We start from the raw sequence: 20,499 nt of genomic DNA, 5'->3' as shown, positions 1-20,499 counted from the left end.
ACCAAGTTACAAAATTTGCATGTTCTTGCAAGAAAAATGTGAAAATTTAAATGTAAAAGACATATAAATACTTACAGTTTGATCAGAGATGGTAAAGAAGAGAAGGCATTGGGGTGAATAATTTTAATTTTGTTCCAAGCTAAATCCCTACAAGAAAAGTGAGTAGAAAATTACATACCCGCTGAGTGAATATGGAAGTTTTCATACACTTGATTAGGGTGCCTAAATATAAAAAAGGTATTAATTACATGCAAATATTTTCAATAAACTTCTACATATCTCAAACTGCAAAAACTTTTTACATTTTTTTCAAATTATGTTAGTCAGTTAATGGTGTTAGTTACTAAGGTGACAACATTCTCTAAAACTTAATGACTTTTACAATCCAATTTTATTGTTTTCAGCCTGCTTCACTGTTTCCCAAAGCAGCAGAAAGAGGAGTGGTGTATATGGACAACTTTTAAGAGGCCCTTATGACATGACTAGGAACAGCAAATCCATTGTCAATAGGCTTAATTTCTTAATAACAATCTTCACCACCCCTGAAAAATAATAATAAAGAAAAAAAAACCTGCAAGTAACTAATTTTTTTTTTTTTAAAATGATGGGTTTAATTCTTCAAAAACTTAAAAAAGTAAACACTTATCAAAGTAATTTCCCAACAAAATTATTCCACTGTCTCTATGTGAATACCAGAAACACATACAAGTTTGAAATCTATTTCTTATTGTTCTTCTTTATAGAGAACAGTGTTCTCTATAGAGATTTCATGCTCCCTAGAGATGATTCTTACGTGAACCTGCCATAGATGCTAGTTTTGGCTCAGGATCTCTCTCCACTTCTGTCAGAAATGTTCACAAGTAACAACAGCTTTTATAGCTGGAAGTTACATCTTTGAATTCATTGCTGCAGATGCTAAGCTTCACAGTGTTTATTCTGCTTTCACAGTTATGACTTAACGGATGAAAGATCAAAGCAAGGAAAAATAGAAACAAGGATGTTTTGGGGCAAACAGTGGACAGACATAGATAGCCCCATGCTTTTGAGAACTCAAGTGAACCACTGCTTGGGCTGTACTCACAGAGAACGAAGAGCAGCCAGCTGCCGAAATGTGTCTGCTTTGATTTCATCAATTTCGTTATGATGCAAGTCACTGAAATAGCAATAAGAATTTCCTTAGTTTACAAGGCACCTGGAGGATACTCCACCATATTTTAGACTATTTATGATCCACTTTGGTGCATTGTAAGGGTATGTATTTGGGATATGTCAAATTGTTCAGCAGTAACCAAATTAATGATGCTCAAGCAAATTTGTATACAGATGACTCTTGTTAGGCATTTTAGAATAGTTTGAAGCTTACATTTTTTGAAGTTTTTTACATGCAGTAAAACAGGGTAAATCTTCCAGCAGATTATAAGACAGATCCCTGTAATACACAAGAGAAGAAAAGATTAATATTTAAAGTAACGTGAAAAGAAAAAGATTTCCTTTCCTTGTGTCTCTTCATGCTCAATTTAAAATAGCTTGTTTTTACAGGAGAATAGAAATGAGTGGACTCAGTTATCATCTCTCATCTGTCAGATTTTTATTTCTAACTGAGGAGGAGATATGAGGGGAAAAGGTAGGATGTATTAACTCCATATCCTACTTCTGCAAATTCCTTGCATTGTCTGACAATTTCCTGCCTGAAGCATGGACTTCTGAGTGTTTTACAATATCAGCAGTCTGCTTCAAGGGAGTACTGGCTTTGCATCACAGACTTCATGTTCATCATGTTTAACTTGACAAATATTTAAACCATTTTAAATGATCTATTAAATACACATATACATATATGTACTAGATATTCACATTTTGTCAGAGAATATCCTATATTTTTCTGGCAATAATCACAATGAACTGTAATCAGCTTTCCGTTCTACACTTTTAATTAAGCAGTATTGCCTCTGATCCTTAGAACTGTTATGTCTTATAACTGAGTGATGTGGTTAAAGATATTGGAACTAACTTTGAAATCAATCACTACATGGGAGAAAAAAACTCTTAAAATGACTTGAGCCAAAACTCAACAAATTACAGAATAACTGAAACATCTGGACTGATTTATAGTATAATCCAACTAATCAGAAACAAGCCCAGGCAATTTGCAGAAATTGGAGGGAAAAAAAAAAAAGGAAAAGAACCAAACACCCCTCCCCTTCCCACTCTCAATAGTTTCATCGTATATATACATCTTGTTTGGGGAAAACTGAATTGGAATTTTGCTGGTGGAAAGAATATAGAGTAAAAGCTTATACCTATAATTACAAAAAAATGCCATTTTTTTCACAATTTTAAAATATTATCAACAAAAAGAGTAATCTGTTATCATTCCTGCTTCAAATCCTTTAAAACTGGATCACATCTACCCATTTACTTTCTGGAAAAAACAATTATTTTCACAATTGCTATTCTGATAGGAGCATTTTGTCAATTCTATATTTGACTTGTAAAAGTGGTGCAAGTAATGACAGTGTGTTATTTTAATGAATTCCACTCTGTTTTACTGTGCACAAAGGCTACCACTAATAAATACATATTTCTGTAACAGCAATGTTACTGCCCCTAATTCTGTGCTCTTCACTTGTACTCTGTGGTCCAGATCAGACATGCCAGAGAGTTCAAGTGAGCTGGAAGCTACCAAGGCAAGGTACAAGATATTTGAGGATTTTTTTTCTCTTTGTTAATAAATAAGACTCTTGGCAGAAGCAGAGGGCCAGGAGTTATGGCTCTGTGTTGAAGTGTGTATCTAACTGTGCTGAGGGGAATCTACCTTTGCAGATATACCTCTACTGCAGGTGCACCCAGGAAGTCTCTGTGTTTGTTCATCCACATTTGGAAGCACTGGTGGCTAGGTAGGATAAACAAATTGGCTTTCCAAGCAGTGCTTGTAGGATTTGTGTCTCAGAGTGGGGTGTTCTGCAGTAACTGAGCCAGGAGGCTGCTTAAAAGGTCACTGTCTCCAAGGAACTGGTTGGGTTCAGCACACCCTTATACTTGGTGCAGGCAAAACTCATCTGTAAGCTTAAATGTGAACTTGGGTACACATTGTAAGATGTGGCATGTTTGTTCCAGTCTGATGGGAACGGGGAAAAAGCAACTCTGCGTACATGACATAGCTGTCAAACTGGTTCCCTGGCCTTTTAAATGTCAGCTTCAATAACATTGGGTGATACCTGAAAATAAAGAATGTGAATGTTCAGTGGAGGCTTCTGCTCTTCCATGAACTGTACAATTTATTAATCGCTACTGTATTTATTTGCCTTCCCTTTAGAGATTATTTATTGTTTTTGAATAATACAGGGCATACTCAAAAGAAAGTCTGTGTGCAGATTTCCTTCTGGCAATAGCAGGAAATTCTGTCTTTTATCATTCTGGAAATGATTATATTGAGTCCATCAACTAAAACTTAATTTTTCTAGAAATGTTCATGACATCCAAGCTGGTATTCAAATAATGTGTTATAATTAGTGTTATTTTAATGTTGGCCAGAGAAGCAATATCAAATGCATTCCTAGTGATGTAATACATAGAGGAAAGTGCTGTTGGCTGAATCTCAAAGAAGCGGACACAATGATTACTTTCGTTAGTGATTAAGCAAACTCCAAGGACATATCCAAGCTAAAACAATATTGGATATTTGGTATAAGAAGTATGCCCCAACTATGCCAAATAATAGTCTATTAAAATTTCACTCAACTACTTATGTGTGTTTGGAAAAGAAAATAAAAGAGAAGCATAAAAAGTACTCAAAGCTAAACTCCTTACTCAGTTATATTTTCCATTCACTTCACTGAGTTATCTGCCTCAGAAAGAAAAGAAAACATTATGGGAGACATAGAATGAATGAAAGTAAGGCCATGTAAAATAGCTCTACGGCTTTTAAAAGAAAATCAAGAACCATTTTAAGCTGACCTAAAAATATGAAAATTAATTATCTTTTCCAACAATGTGTGGGAAATCCTGACTGGTAGATGGACTGTGAACTTTTGGAGGCTGGTATTTTTGAGTAACGTGGGGAATTGCTCCCTGCTCTGAATTCTTAGGCAGTTAATGTGATACACAGAAATAGCAGCGACTGGGTAATTTCAAAATCATATTGATTTTGTTTGTTCATTAATCTTTTCCATTACTGTAATGTTATTAATCTTACTGAAACGTACAGAACTTGGAGATTAGGTAACTGGTCACAAGCTGATTTGGGGAGAGAGGTGATCTGTGCTCCTGTGAGGGTCCTGTTGAGAACATTTATAAAAAACATATTATTTTTTAGAAATTGTAAAACAATTTTTTACAACATTCTTTAGAAAAAAAATAGTATCCAAAAATATAAAACAAAGAAAAAATATTGCTTTAGCACTTACAAACTCTCTAGACTTGTAGTCCCAGTCAGATCAGGAAACTCTGTTATCTGTGAAGCACCATTTAAAGTCCTAGAATTTAAAACATCATTTCAATATAATTGTGGTGAATGATGTGTGGGACAGCTCTAACACTGCAACATATAAAGACAATTAAAACAAAATTAAACACATACAGAGTTCTGAGTTCTGGTAGGTGTTGAAAAGCAGATTTTCCAACAAGCTGGATAGGGTTATCATAAAAATGTCTGCAAAAAGAGAGCAAAAAAGACATTATAATAAATATTTTAAAGGATTCAAAACACATTACATGATTATATTATATGCAAGTGAGTATACTCTGTATTCCCAGCCACAGATTTGGTGCACCTCCAGGGGTTTCCTTACCCACTAGCCTAAGTCCATCAACCATATTTTGAATACTGAAGTAGTCTGTCTCCTTGAATTTAAAACCAGAAGCCTGCCCCCAAAAAATAATCTCCTCTTTCTCCCAGGTTTGCAAACAATGAAATCCAAAGATGAAGAACTTCATTATGACATGAGACAAAGTTAGCAAGTGAACTCAGAACTTCACACACTTGGATGAGGTTGACCATCCACAGCATTTGAATTCCACTGCATTTTTGAAGCCACGCTGATTTTGCTCATAAAATAACACCGCTCAAGATGAGTCACTATTTTTCTTAAATTTGTTTTACAATTTCTTAATCTGAGGTTTGCCAGTTCTCATGTATTCTCATGTAAAACAACATGGGAATTGAGACTGGAATCCATCAGGATCAATTTTTGCTATCTTCTACATTGCCAGTAAAACTAAGAGACCTGTAAGGAATAGTTCAACTGAAAGGCCAAGGCTAAGGCAGCAGTACTCACTTCCTTTAAATAGGGTATGCAAACTGCTACTGTTTCCATGAGGTTGGAAAGATAGAAGCTTGTTCACTTGCATTATTGTATGTTACACTCACAAAATGATCTAGCAGACAAATAGCTACAAATATGGTGTTTAGTTCCACATGCTCTACCAGGAAGAGTCACTGAATAAACTGTTATCACTTACATTGTAATAAGTGATGGATTACCCACAAATGCACGCTCGGGTATTGATTTGATGTTATTGCTATGAAATCCCCTACAAAAGAAAAAATGGTTTACACAGTAAAGAAAAAAATTGTGAAGGCACAATCTGTATTCACAATGCATATTGTTTTTTGTTTGTAATAAGGAAAGTGTTTGTGTGTAAGGGTATATCCTTGTTTTCTGGGGTAAGATAGAACTGAAAAAGCAAAAGCAAAAGAAAAGCAAAGAAATAGCTAGACTTCTGCACTTTTCTAAATGAGAGTGCCATTCAGATAAAGTAAACAACAAAATGGCATTTTAAAATTAAGATGTTCACAGCAGGAAACAGTACTTTGTAGCTGTATGTTATGTATGTATGAATGTATCTGTATGTAATGTAAATATACACACATGAAATAATACAATTAACAATGAAATATTGAAAATAAATAAATATCAATAAAACAGTATATATACATCCCCCTGTGCTTGTTAAACTGCAACTATTTTTTTTTTCTGAGATAATAATGAATTACACAAATTTGTCAAGTAAATGATTTTATACATTATATTGTTAAGTCTCCCACAACCAACTTTCTGTTGAAGTATTTTAGATGTGGACATGAACAAACTATCCTATGTAGTTGTGACTGCTGGATAGAGGACCAAATCTTTGTCTCATCATTAATCACTGGATTTTATTCATATGAGTAATTCTCCATTGTGAAAAACAAAAGAAACAACTAAGGTTTCAAAAGAACAATGATGATTTGTGTGGGAAACTTCCATTAGTTCAGTCGGGTATGAAAAAGGCTTCCCAGATTAAATTTATACATTTAGAAAGCCTCAAATTGTTCACTGATGCAAGCACACTTGGTCATTACTTGGACAGGTCCCACATTACTGGTTTCACTTGTTTAGTCATCATGCTACTGCTGATGAGACGCTGCAAGGCTCTGAATGCCTTGTTCTTCTGCATGCAATAAAAGCTGCATCCATACAGATGCAGAATCCAAGCAATATGAGGATCCCATTTCATCTAGGACCAGCAAAGAGACTGGTTTTGTGGCTGTATTGACTGGGATTCCCTGCATGGCACAAAAGCTTAGCAAACGGCATGAGTACTTCCCAGGGCACTGTCTAGCCCCTTATCACTACTCTGACTTCAGCCAAGAGCAGATTTTGGTGAATTTCTGCAAAATAGGGTCTACAGAGCTTCTGAGCTTCTTGGAAGAGATCCCATGCCCTGTGGCACTGCTCACCAGGGATATACCCTGCTCACCAGTGGCGACCTCCTCCAGAGCCACACTCCTGACTAGCATGGGAGATACCAAGCTGGAGTCAATGCTACCTGAGGATTCCCTGCTTTGGAAAAAAATCCCAGGTCGCTACTTAAAGTGGCTTTATCATCATCTTGCAATGCAACAGTGCTACAACTGCGTCCAATTGCTATGTTACCTAGTTTTTGTAAATCTCTATGCTGATGGTACCGGTAATGTGGTAAATACTTCACATGGAAAGAATTCTGAACATACACACCGTTGTGTACATTGTGTGTACAATGTGTGAATATTTCATTCATTCTTTTACAATTCAGCTGTTTCTTACAACAAACTTGGCTGGTTTCTTTTCATTGTTGACATTATTTTACGGAAACTATGTCTGTGCATCCAGAAGTGTTTTGTTTACAATGTTACAAAGGAGTATTTACAGTGAAAAGAAATTGTTTTAATTTAATGGTGCAGGAGGGATGGCAGATAGCATCTAAACCTGATTGGCCAGTAAGAGTGCCATGTTTTTTTTCTTAGACTATCAGATAGTGTTTTTTTTGGATTGCTTGAAAAAAAAACAACTGTTGTGTTTGGAACTTGAAATGAATTAATTGTGTTTATTATTCACGGCATTCCAACGATGAAGTTCCTGAAAAAAATCTACTGTACAATGTAATATAGAAGTTTTCAGAACTTGTATGCTCTAAACTGTATGCTGAGAATTATCTTTTATGCATGTTGGCATGTTTATTGGTTCTTCCTAGAATAATGAGTTTTTAAGGATTACTGATAAAATCACCAACATTAAAAAAGAATCAGTCACACACTAGACAAAACATCCTCCTTCCTAATATAAGTGCTGTACTTCTGTACTTACAATTCTTTTAGGTTTGTTAGTGTCCTGATAGCAGTGGGGAACTCGTCCAGACTGTTGTAATTTAGATCTCTGTGTGAAAACAGATTGTATTATTGGGGTTATGCACTGCATTAAGGATAACATAGACTTGTTAGCATTTGTAACTAAATATCATCTTCCATTCATTGAATAAGTACATACAGGCAAAAGCCAATTAATCCTCAGAAGTGTATGGATGTTTTCTAACAGACTCTATTTAGGGCACATTTTCATTCCTATTTTTCTATCAGCATCCTATTTTCAGTTGTATTCTATCTATTCAGCAATGAAAAAGCCAAAAGTGGATTCAGATGCTACTAATGGATCTGCTCTTTTGTAAATCACTTATTATAACTTGGAAATTATCAACAGAAAAAATAAAAACCAAACCAAACCAAAACAAAACTCTTGCCCGGAATATTCAAGAAATTTGCACGGTGAGCTGAATTTTATGCAGTTAATACATCTCTTTATTAAGGTTTCATTTGCCTCTGACTCGGTCTTTCAAGACTTAGATTTAACTCTTGAGTCTTTCTTTCATCTGATGCACTTTTCATGGTCTGTGAGACCAAGAAATTGGAGATACTGGAGTTTGGAAGGTAAAAAGAAATCTTCCTCTGACTAAAACAAGTGGGAAAACATACAGTTAGTTCAACTTTATCATTAACTATATAGTTAATTTTAAGCCTTGACAGTGTTCATATGGAGAATGTTTCTAACCACACACATTGTAGGAACAGTAGTTTAGCTAGGATAGTAACCTCTGCTTTAAGAACTGCTCATGCTGCAGTGGCAATTAGACTTCATTCTGGTAAACTGAATGGTCTGTTAGCATACTTCTGCCGTGAGCATGACATGTGCATCCTTCAGCGTTCAGGAGACACCTGAAACTAAAACTGAGATGTGCCTGTTTAGTGCGATGCTCCCTGAGTACTGCTTTGTGAGGAATGCCATCTGAAAAACTTGAGTAAAAGCCTTTTTGAATGGGCAAAACACAAATCATGGTTTACAATAGATTGAAATTGAAATAGTATCAGGCTGAAGTAATGCAGGCAGGAAACTGCTGTCTGAACTCAACAAGGCTTTCCTTCCTGCTTGTAAATCTCTCTCTCCTGCTTATTGACAAAAAGAGATTACAGGCGTGTACGGTTTGGTTTTGCCCTCCAGTGATATGTGATTTCCAGACCTATGCGTTGATGCAAACAAATGATTTTAAAGCTGGCGTCCATCGTTTACACTGAGATCTCTTTAGATTAGCTTGAAACTGTCTGGAAACTGGTCTATACAGTACACAATTACTGCACTTGGGGCAAGTGCTGCATTCTCCTATCACAGCAAAGTGGCTGCACCTACACATATTCCCAGGTTCATGATTGTCCTCTGTGTTTTTGCCTCTTTCATGCCAGGTGGCTGGGACTGGCTTTGCAATTACTTATTCCATTGTTCTTTTTTTCTCCATTTTTGACCAAGTGCCATGTGAATCTCATTTGTAAAAACAAAACAAACTATTACATTTTCCTTTTTCCTTTCCTGTCCCCCTTTCCGGTGCTACACTAAGGGACTTCCTTTCAACTCACAGCAGGCTAAAAATCAAAACTGTAAAACTGCAATCCAGTTTTAAGGGATCGATGCAACTGAAACCAGGGATTAAAAAAAAAAAAAAAAAAAGGCAAAAACTTCTTGTTTTCTTATTTTATGAAAATACAAAAATGAGCAGTACACACTTCTGTGGATGATAAAGAAAATGGTTACCCCTAGACCAGCATTATTCAGTTTTGATACTTTGCTTCTCAAACCAGGCCTTTTATGCTCTGCTCTGGTTGGCTGAAATCTCTAAAATCTCTGGAAAGGATTCAGCTGAGTGCAGAAAGTGGCAGATGGAAAGATATGCACAGGTCTACTGTCCCTGTAGCATTTTTGGGTTCCGTTGTCTGCTCTAGCAGACAACATGTTCACTCATCTATGGCAAAAACTTGAGGCAATTTGAATCTTTACAAGCGCTGCTCTTTATCAGAGCTCTTTAAAGACAAAAACGGATACAATTGAAATGTTCCTCTCTTCCCTTGCAAAACATACATAACTTGGCTGTTTGGCACTTTTTCTTTTTCCAGGGATAGAAAAATAAAATCCTCCTCTACGATGAGACAGTTTCTTAATGGTAAACATTTCCATTGAGATGGTTTCCCAATCTAGCTATTAGCTTTATTGATTGAACAAGACAAATAAATAGTACTAATCTAGGCAAACATAATTGTTCATGAATAGGCACTTCTTTTTGAATGCCCAGTACAGTTCTCAAATGTCCTTTCAACAATTTATCAACAATGATTATTAAAAAGGCAAACTAATTTAATAGTAAAAAATAGGATTTGCTGTATAGAGTCATTGTAAACCATCATTTAGATCCTGTAGCGATTAGGCAAGCCAAAAACCACGTTTAGCTTTTAGGCTATTTTTTATTCTTTCAGAATATTAATGAAAACACTGAAAAAAAGAGGAAACAAATAAGAGGTCAACTCACAAAGTCTCTAGGCTGTGGAGCCCATCAAAGCATTTCTTTCCCAGGGAGTAGATTCTATTGTTATGGAGATGTCTGCAGGGGAACATTAAGCACACAGTCAGGAAAGCACACTACACACAGTGGACTTAAGCAAAACATTTTGATGCTTCAGTCAAAAGAAACTTATTTTCAGGCATGCACTGATTCTATGCAAGTCATGCTTTTGCAAGAGCATGTAGAGAAGGCACCTTCGCCAACCCTTCCCCCTTTCTCCTGACATCTCCCCACCCATGAGGGCTTCAATTTCATTCCGTACATGGGATTTCTTTTACAACCACCTAGATGGTCTAAGAAGGGTATATCCTGAAGGTCTAGGATGAGGTTTGCATATTAAATACTGTGAAATTGGAGACATATTCTCACCAGTTGTTAACTAACATGTTGCCTTAAGAACTGTGGGGAGTGTTAGCTGTGTTAGCGGTATATATGGAAGACGTATATTCAGGGGGTGTTAGAGAGGATGGCATAAAGCAGGAACAGGTGAGGAGAAGGATAATCAAGCAGAAATAGTCATTAGCCTTGCAGAATGAAAGAAGACACAAAGCCACAGGACAAGAAGTCATAGCTTCACTGAGATGAGTAAGCTAATCAGTCTTCAAAGCCCTTTAACTTGCCTTCCTTTGAAACTATAAAAACCAACAGCTACGTTCTCATATTTTCAGCAACTGAAAGAAACAGTTGCATGTTACATTTCAATCAAAACCATCCATGTGAGGGCTGGTAATGCTGCCTATTTCTATGGTTTTTAGACTGACATAGAAAAAAAAAATCTGTGTGAAGCTCATTAATGTGAGTAGGTAGAACTTAGTGATACTTCAGATTGATTTCTAAAGAGGATGCTTTTTTTTCCCAGCAGACCTTTATTTTATTCTGACACTCTGCTCTCATAGTGGAGGGAAACTATGAGAGTAGCACTTAAAAGAAAAGAAGGTCTGTGAATGAGGAACTGCCAAGCACATACCCTTCAATGCTTCATTCTGCTCTGAAAATAATTTTAAAGACCACAGAGCCTACAGAAGTTGAGTCTCCCTGTCCATGAAAAACAAGGTTTCTAATGGCAAAATACAGATGTTTTGTGGGTTTTTCTTTTCCTGTGAAAAACCTAATCATTTTTTAAAAATGACTACACTGAGCTGTAATGCTTTAGTTAGCACAAAGAGTGTCTACAAATTCCAATTATGCTTGGATTGCTAGTGATCGAGCTTCAAACCTACGCAAAATGAACATGCATATTTGCAAAGAGTAGAAAATTTGCCAGACTGAATAGAGCAGGAAACAAATGAAAACAGAACCACACAGGAAGGTTTTGACAGGCCAAAAATATCAGATATTGTAGATCATGAAGGATAATTCAATTATTAATCAATACGAAGACCAGAAGACCAGAAATAAACAGGGCAGATGTAAAATAAGGGAACCTAAGTGAGCTGAAACAATGAGGGAATCAAAAAAGGTCATTTTCTTCTGGATTTCTTATCTGTCCTCATATCACTGTAATTCTGTTATGGATGTAGAGAATGGCATTGAAGACATTTTCTACCTTAAGCATTACTGAGATGTTTAGCTTGGTTAAATGACTCCTTAAAAAAACTTTAACTTGAATGAGACTGTTACTTGATGTAAATAGAGGGCAAAGACTGTGTGCCCAAGGCAGCTATTATCCCCCTATTATTGGTGCATATATTAGGCATGATGCAGAGATGGTGATTATAAAGCTCAATAAAGAACCCTGAAGAATGTCAGGTTCCATGCTCACACTGGGGTTAGAACATGCTAAAATATGCTAAGTGTCTTACAGACTATGGTTTCAGACAGCCTGTAAATCTTGAATATATTATTCTCTCTTTAATAATTTTAAGATTTTCCAAACTATCCTGAAATAACTTCTCCCCCTCAGTCTCCTCCTCAGTTTCTCCAGCCAGTCTAGAATTTTTTCCATTTGGTGCATTCCCAGAAGATAAAAAACTGAAACCATGTTCCAGAGTATTCCTTCCAGATTTTGGTGTGGGTTTTGCATCTGTTTCATTTAGTTGTATTGGTATGCAAACATATCTAAATACAAACCTACATATACTTTCTATGAAGGGAAATACATAGTTTCTACTGGACAGCATTCTTTCCAAGTCACCCAGAAAGCTTTCTGTTCATTTCCTTTTTCTAATCTTCTCTCATTCAGTACATGCTGCTTTGGAGTCTTAGAAGGCAAACAGTTCATCTGTTTCTGTTTGTTTTGCTGACCAGATATGGTGATTTAAAAAAAAAATTCCCTTACATAGCTCTTTGCTGGAGACGGAAACTTTTAAGCTAGATCAAAACAAGTGATTTACAAATGTGAGTTTAACTGTAAGAAGATGTAAAAGATATGCTTCTCTAAGATATTTTTTTCTTTCAAATTTTGTTTTATAGTACATATGCAAGCCAGAAAACTTAATTTGTATTCCAAAAAGAACATTTTCTGTAAGAAACAGTATTGACCTCATGGTAAAGGAGTATCGTCATTAAGACTCACGCAAAAGTAGAATGGAACTGCAGCTTTATGGCCCCCAAATACATCAGTTTAATACTAACACTGAAAGGCAAAACTGAGGTTTAGTTGACCCATGTATATAGCGATTTACCTGTTGTTTACCAACTAGGGAGAGACTAGAGGAGTGTTAATTATTAAAGGTTTTCTCAAGCAATGCTTAAATTAAACATTGCATCTTCAAGCAATTTATCACAAGGAGGTCAAAGCTCTGCAAAGAAGCAGAGATTGTGGCTAAAAAGCAATCGATAAAACTTACAGAACTACCAAACTAGAGAGGTTTCCAAAAGCATAGTCTGGTATGTAATGAATTTTATTCAGTGCCAGTGTCATTGCCTGAAGTGCTGGTAAACTTCTAAAAGCTTGGACGGGTATTTCTGTCAAAGAATTATCATCTAGCCACAGGTGTCTAAGGGAGACCAAGCCATTGAAGCAGTTGGGGGGCACATAGTTGATGTGGTTGGCATCCAGGCGTCTAGGAGAAAAAGAAATAAAGAAAATTGACTCCGAGAAAAGAACAGTGGATTTACACAAGAAATTATCACCAAGAACACAAGGATAGGTAGGAGTTGCCACATCCATCTTTCATTTCCTGGAGATTCTATATTTCCTTCTTGCTTGCAGCCTTATCTGAGACCTCATGTGGTGTTCCTAAGTCTCCTGGTCAGCTGGCTTGCTGCAGACAGCTCTCCTTTGGAGCCGTCAGTTCCCTGAGAGCACAGACTAATCACTTCTGAACAGATCCTCTTTGTGGATCAGGCATGAATTTGTTTCCTTTCCAAATTATTTGCAAGTATGGAACAAAAAAGTATAAGAAACTCAGCAGGGCATTCTCTTTCAGAATCTATAAATCACTGAATCATGGTGCCAAAAGCTGACTTGGGTTTCCATATACTATCCACCATTTTAAAAGCCAAAAGTAAAAAGAATTTCTGAGTTTCTGCTCGTGTTTTACACCTTCTTAAATCCTGTGTATTCCAATGATTCTAATGAGCAATGAAGTTAGCATTTTTTAATAGTGGAGCAAAGTGTTTTTAAACAGAGATCGGTGCTGCTTAATGCACTTCAGTTGCTGCAGAGCCAACAGAGGGAGCTCAATTGCACATCGTACCTTCTCAGAGTCTGCAGGTGATATCTTGCTTTCACACTTCTGCAAATAAGGATTAAATCTACTGAACTCTTTGCAGATATGGCGCTAGAAATACTATGTCATATATTCACTGGCTTTTACTTTCTGCAGCTTCATGAAACATCCAGATGGTGACCTGTACTCCAATACACTTTTTCTGCTTTTAATATTTTGTTTGTAACATAAAAGACACTCTCTAAAACTTTTCTTGAAGACATCTGTCAGAGAAGTAATTAAGTGAATGATGAAATAAAAACAAATTTAAATAGAAGCCTGAAAACACTGCAGAACAAACAGACACACCCAGGGTACAAAGAAGTAATTCTGTACAGCCTAAATTCGGTCTGTTTGAGAGAAATGTAATACTCTTTGTGGCGGACATGGTAATCTCTTTATTTAAAGCTGCTTCCTCATTTGCAGTCATGTAAAATGTCAGGTCCATTCTATCTCCTTCTCCATGCTTCTTCTACCTACTGCATGAGAACAAATAATGAACGCTAAGGCTCCGTGCCAGGCTGGCAAATAACTGAGACAAGGTCAGTTGGAACAAATTTATAAAGTTCAGTGTCAAAGCCCTTGTACAATTAAATTTTCAATATAATAACTGACAATGGCAGGCAGCAGAGACAGAGCTTCCAAAATAACTCAAGGGTTGGTCAACAAATGGGTGAGGCTGGAAATGTTTAGAAATAGTCATGCTGTACCTCCCCCATTCCCCAGGCAATAACCATGCTATGCCTGTGTTTTCAAATAAGGTATAATTTGAATGAGTAGATGAGGTTTCTTTGTGTTTTGGTCAGAAGTAAATTTCTTCCCTGTGTGATGCTGGTATGTAAACTAAGAAGTTACAGTTGCATTAGTTTGACAGTTACACTGATTAAAGAATGGAGGCTTTATTCTACCTAAATGTGTTGCTGAATTACAGTCAGCATCTTGTTCAATACCACGGCTGAGTGTGCAGCTCTGGCTTCCCCGCTGACTCCAGAGGAGTTACTCACAGAGCCCTTGGTCACATGCTGAAGCCAAAAGTCAGTTGTTTCTTTGTGATCCTGTGGCTGAAAAGGCAATATTTCTGTTGTCCTCAGAGAGGTCAGGATTTCTACCTTACTGATATTCAGCAGCAAATCAACGAAACATTTTTTTTTTTTTTTTTTTTTATAACCAAAGTTTCCAAATATTAGCCCACCATTAGCTACGTAAGCAGAATACATGAAATAGTACTGCTGTAACATAAGTGAGATCCTAGGTAGTTGGATTATTCTTTGAATAAACTTTGTAAGAAAATGAGAAGCTACAATGATTTGCATTGCAAGTCCTATTACTGGACTACGTATCCTACCAGTGCTCATAAGAAGTACTGCCTCAAATGCATTTTGTTATCTAATCTTTTTAAAATTTCCAAGTACCGTTTTCCCTCGTGCAGATAATAAAACATTTCAGTAGTGGTTATGTTTCCTGTCATACTGTAGGTAATGCACACTGATGTATAAAGCATTGATCAAAATCGCTGTTTTCAGCCAATTGTTTTACATGTGCTGATCAAAGTTTTGGCACTTTCAGAACTAAACCCATTAACTCACAAACATGACCCTATTTATAATTGAAAATATATAGATAACATGTGGTGAGTTTGAAAGCTGCTATTATATTCCAGAGAGAACCAATTTAAGGAAACAGAAAAGCTTGATCTCTTCTGATAGGCGGCATGTAAATAAAGCAACCAGTATGAAATTCACCATGAGCTCACTTAAAATGTCCAAACCTTTCAAAGAAAATGCTTGAGCTATGTGGACTGTATCCCACTGGTGTTTCCTGTGACATACTGTGAATGCTACAACCATATGCATTGTAAATGATGAAAAGATATTATTCATATAGAATTGTAAACATGACTAATTTACTGGTACTCTGAAAAGGGTGAAAGTAGGTCTTTGAATAAGTTTTGATTCAGATATTTTGATCAGTTCAGTATGAATGGACACCTAGTTTTACGCCACTGCTAGGTTTCTAAGGCAATATATGTATTTTTCCCTTTCTCAAGAGTGAGCCCAGCTACCACCTACTGATATACTTGCTAAAGACATTCCTTAATGGCTTGCCGGTGTGTCTTTCTCATTCATTCAAGGTTAAGTCAAATGCTAGGAATGGGATCAGGAAGGAAATTTCTCCCAAGTCATTCTCCCCTCTGAAATAAATATCTATTACATGGACTGCCTCTTCTTGCAGTGATGAGGGACTGAATACAATGAAGGGACTGGGCAAGAGGAAAGCTACGACAGACAAAGAAGTCAAGAATACCATGCTTCTTCTGACATTCATTTTAAAACAAGACATGCAAACCCAAGTGATAAGGACCTATACATCACAGGCAGGAGAGGCAGGGGGGTGAGAGCACATGAGGACCAATTTCAGGCACAGCAGACTAACAAAGAGCATGCTCCTCCCTCTCCTACCACCTTCCTCCCCTCCTGAGCAGGATCCATTACATGGGGAGCAGCACACGGGCCTTGCTGCAAGGTGTGGGGCAACGATGGAGAAGCACTGGGGACAGGGCCTGTCTAGGACGGGTGTCACAGGCAGGATGGGGTCACCCGCAGCCCCACCATCCTTACAAGCCTGTGGTGACATGGACCCTCTCATGGGTTTGTTGATAGGAGTTGGGCTAACGCCCTGTGTGAGGAATGGCAAGAGTGACATCAAAACTGGCTCTGAAAAGTGGTTGTAATGAAAATAGAGCTGGCTATTGTGAGCTTGGTTTTTCAAACATGGCCCTTTAAGCAGGATTTCCCCTTCAGTCCACAGGGGAAAATGCTAGGACTATTGTGAAAGCTTAATTACAACACATCATCGCAGCAGTTCCCACAGCTCACTTTCAGCTTTGCCCTTGTATGGGCTCGTACAGCACCGATACAAAGAACCCTGAGCAGCAACAGCAAGACTGAAAGAGAGAAGCCACAAGACATAATTTAGGAGTATTTGTTTCTCTCCAGTGCTTGGTGTAAACTCCATGTGCATGCAAAGCAGGAGGAGGTCTCAACTGAGAGTTTCAGTCCTTAGCATTTTTCTCCATATCCAGGTATGCTGCTCAGGTGTTGTGGTAAACCTGCATTCAAGACGGTGTGCCAGGATGCTAGCAATATAATATAAAATATATTTATATTATATAAATATAGCAATATAAAGCACAAACATCCAGTTCCAAAGCTATTTTCATACTAAAATTGGCCCTGAAACTCCGAAAGTGGGAAAAAGTGGGGCCAGCAGGAGTTGTTTTGTCATCCTAGGAATCTGGCCGAACACCCAGATCTGAAGTCCATGACCAGACATTTCGTGTGACTGCTCCTGGCCTCCCGAGCAGGTGGCTGCATGCAGAGCACTGATAGGATGATCCCAGGGGTGTACGAATTGCCAAGTGACCCCACAGGACAGCTCAGCCAAATGTTAGCTGGCACTGGTTGAAAGTGTGGCAAGGACCCTGTTAACAGCACAGCTTGGTAGACGGTCACAGCCAGTGCCTGGGAGCACTCCTAAGCACTGTTTGCTTTGCTAGGCTGGCTCTAGCAATAGTATGTCACTGCGTGGTGCCTAGGAGGACCTCCTTGGAAATCTAGTATGAGCCTCACATTGCTAACCTTTTCAGCACCTGCTCCTCCTCCTCCTCCCACAGATGGAGGTGGGGTTCAGCTACACAGGAAGATTTTTCATCAGCAGTTCTCAGCTGGATGTGCTAAGGACTGGACCCAAATAAAGGGGTAGCATGCACAGTTAGGGTATCCTTGCACCTCTGCCTTCCTCTCAGCTGCTTATCAAGCTAGAACAGTGTCTGTGCTCTGATACTGGGCTAGTGCTCAGTGTTTTAGTCCCTCTTCTGTTATCTAGTGTGCCCTAGGGCTCTAGTAGCTCACATGGATAAAACATGCGGCAAATTGAGACTGCAGTGATGAGTTTTGAGACATCTTCATGTATGTGCATAGATGCGTGCATGGGTACACACAACCTTGATTTAAACTGTGGGAAATTCCTCCTTAGGGAGTTTTTGGGTAACTGTTGAGGTACTGGGTTTCCTAAGAAGGATAAAGCCTTCTGTAGGCTTCATTATCATGGAGTGTGACACGGAAAACCACAGCTAAAGCTCCCGTTTTTTCATGAAAACAATTCTCTTGGGAGAATGTGATTTCATCAGTTGGTTTGTCTTTTAACTAAAAATCAGGATTATTAACACAAACATACCGGAAAAACAAAAAAAGTTTAATAAAGTTAACCCTTCTGAAAAAAAGGCTTTTTAATTTCAAGACTGAACTGAATGCATTTCAGAACTCTGTGCCATCAAAGTCTTCAACTCCTTGCTCAGATTAAGAATTTTCTTTGCAATGTCACATATTTGGAGGAGTAGGGAGAAGGAGCTGAAAAATCAATTTTCTGACTGGTTCCAGCCAGGCAGATTATTTGGAAAATCAGAGATGATTTCTAGATAACATTTTATGTAAAACTGCATCATCACCATATGCTCCAAACATATAAACATATCTGAAAAATAAAATTGAAGTGATTTATAAATACTGTCAGAAAGTTCAAACAAATTTAATTTATATTATTTTCTTATCCTGTATCTGTAAAGTCAAATTAATTTGCTACACTAAATTCCAGCTTCGTGGATTTTCAATGGAGAAAGGATAGTTTATTTTTTCCTCTACCAATGTTTCCAGCACGTTGGAAGAGAGACTGTCTTGTATTCTGCCCTGTTTCCTGCTATTAAAGTAAAAGTCCTCTTATATTTTACAGGAATGAAAGCAGGTGATGTGTGTTACTGTAAATAATGCTTGTTTTTAAATAGCCTTGATGACTGGTTTGGCGTGGGCAATGACATGGTACTTGATCTATTCTTGATTTTGACTATTCCTGTCTGACAACACAGTTGGAAAAGCTGCTCATTAATAACATTGCCTAAACAATAAAATAAAGAGTGAGTTAAGTTTCATCTGTAGTATTGACTTCAAAGTGTTGTATTGCAATAGTCTCAATAAAAGAATAGTAGAAGCTTCACTTCCTTATCAGTGATAGCAGTTAGACTTTTCTCCTTTATTTAGTAACATTTAATTTTTATTTATTTTTATTTTTATTTTTTATTTATTTATTTTTATTTAAATAACAGTAAAATGAAGATCTCCAACTTACCAGTTGCTGATAAACTAAAATTTGTGTTAACATGCTCAGGGAACAAATGTAAAAAAAAATATATATTCTTATGTTATTGCCTTCTTTATCAGTCCCTTCTTGTTCAAAAATTACTAATATGACAATTCTAGTACCTAACTGTCACTAGAAAAGACAATTATACCACAGAAATAAAAAAAACACAACGCTATTTAAACAAATACTTAAATTCAGTGAAAAGAGTTGGCTAGACAAGGAAATTGTTAATTAATAACTATATTTGAAAAATAAATCAATATACCTATGTAAAAGGCTTTTGGACTATACAGATATATTTAAAATTATTAAAGGCCTTCTTGATTTAAAAGCAGAATGGAGATATTGGAGCTCTGGGAAACATAAAATCCAGACACCATCTGCTTACAGTCAATTCCAAAGAAAAGTGAGTAACAGGAGAGAGAGCATTTAAGTGGCACTTCAAACCCTGCTGTCAAGATCTAAGTTGTGACACCAGTGATTGTGTGTTGGTCGTTTTCAGTCATGGTATTTGAGATGTTTTCCTCTTTTTGGCTTAACAAAAACGACTGCCATTTGAATTGTTAGGGCCAGTAATCCAGATAATTTGTATTCATGATACAACAAGAAAATTATAGCCTATATAATCAGCTGAAGATATCCTTCTGCTGAACTTGGAGATAACCACATCTCAAAATTCATATGTTCTGGTTACTTCCTTAAATCCTTATGCCATAAAGGGAATTGGAGTCCAAAACAATCATCACCCAAGCACCAGTAGCTGAACTCATTTATTAACCAAAGTAGCACATCACAGTTGTTGATTATTGAACTACAAAGACTTCTAAAATTGGAGAAGATTTTAATATTGTTAAATCTAAATTTTCTGCTTCAGACAACCAATATGGTTGTTTGTTTTCAGGCAACAGTATTACAGTTTTCTCACAGATTTTTTGCTGTTGAAATCGAAACACACAACTTTTTTTTTTTTTTTTTTTTTGGTGTGTGGTCGTTTCTCATTTCATAGTATATAGTGAATACTGCCTGCTGCCTGCAGGCGACTGATGTATGCTGAAGGTAGTTCAAGCCTTAGGAAATTTATGAGTATTTATCACTTAATCTTGTCATGCTATTCAGCATGCCAACAATATAGCAACACGGACGAGAAAGTGGAAAGAACTGGTGTTCATCCCTGCAACACAGCAGATTTTCTTGCTTTCTGTACCACAGGCCCTTTAACATCAATTAATCTGGCTATCAATATCAATACCTGTAATGTCATTTTTTGAGCCTGGAACTAGACAGTAAGGAGGGAAAATCATCCAAAAATATCTTTTTGTGCAAAAATTTGTGATGAATTTTTATTTGAACATGGAAAACTTGTGTGTGTATACATATATATTGTGTGTGCACACACAATTATGTATATATTTATATAAAAATGATTTTAACATTAGCCTCTTCACATGCATTAAGGTAGAAAGATGATTAG

At 37.0% G+C, this 20,499-nt stretch overlaps 1 protein-coding gene across 3 annotated transcripts in view; it reads right to left on the bottom strand.

Moving 5' to 3' along the window:
* LGR5 (leucine rich repeat containing G protein-coupled receptor 5) overlaps window positions 1-20,499 on the bottom strand; it is a 91,969-nt gene that overhangs the window by 15,891 nt on the left and 55,579 nt on the right. For 2 of the 3 annotated variants that reach the window (XM_038164888.2, XM_072034948.1), the window contains exons 5-14: window positions 12,969-13,184; window positions 10,147-10,218; window positions 7,608-7,676; window positions 5,461-5,532; window positions 4,580-4,651; window positions 4,407-4,475; window positions 4,206-4,277; window positions 1,364-1,429; window positions 1,082-1,153; window positions 76-147 (exon numbers count right to left, since the gene is read on the bottom strand). In XM_038164888.2, the coding sequence (XP_038020816.1) occupies window positions 76-147; window positions 1,082-1,153; window positions 1,364-1,429; window positions 4,206-4,277; window positions 4,407-4,475; window positions 4,580-4,651; window positions 5,461-5,532; window positions 7,608-7,676; window positions 10,147-10,218; window positions 12,969-13,184 (852 nt within the window). The remainder of the gene's footprint in view (window positions 1-75; window positions 148-1,081; window positions 1,154-1,363; window positions 1,430-4,205; window positions 4,278-4,406; window positions 4,476-4,579; window positions 4,652-5,460; window positions 5,533-7,607; window positions 7,677-10,146; window positions 10,219-12,968; window positions 13,185-20,499) is intronic. The other variant, XM_038164891.2, reaches the window with a different exon arrangement.

Source organism: Anas platyrhynchos, chromosome 1, assembly GCF_047663525.1.
Source record: "Anas platyrhynchos isolate ZD024472 breed Pekin duck chromosome 1, IASCAAS_PekinDuck_T2T, whole genome shotgun sequence".
NCBI classification, from domain to species: domain Eukaryota; kingdom Metazoa; phylum Chordata; class Aves; order Anseriformes; family Anatidae; genus Anas; species Anas platyrhynchos.
This window is presented reverse-complemented; position numbering and strand designations above follow the sequence as displayed.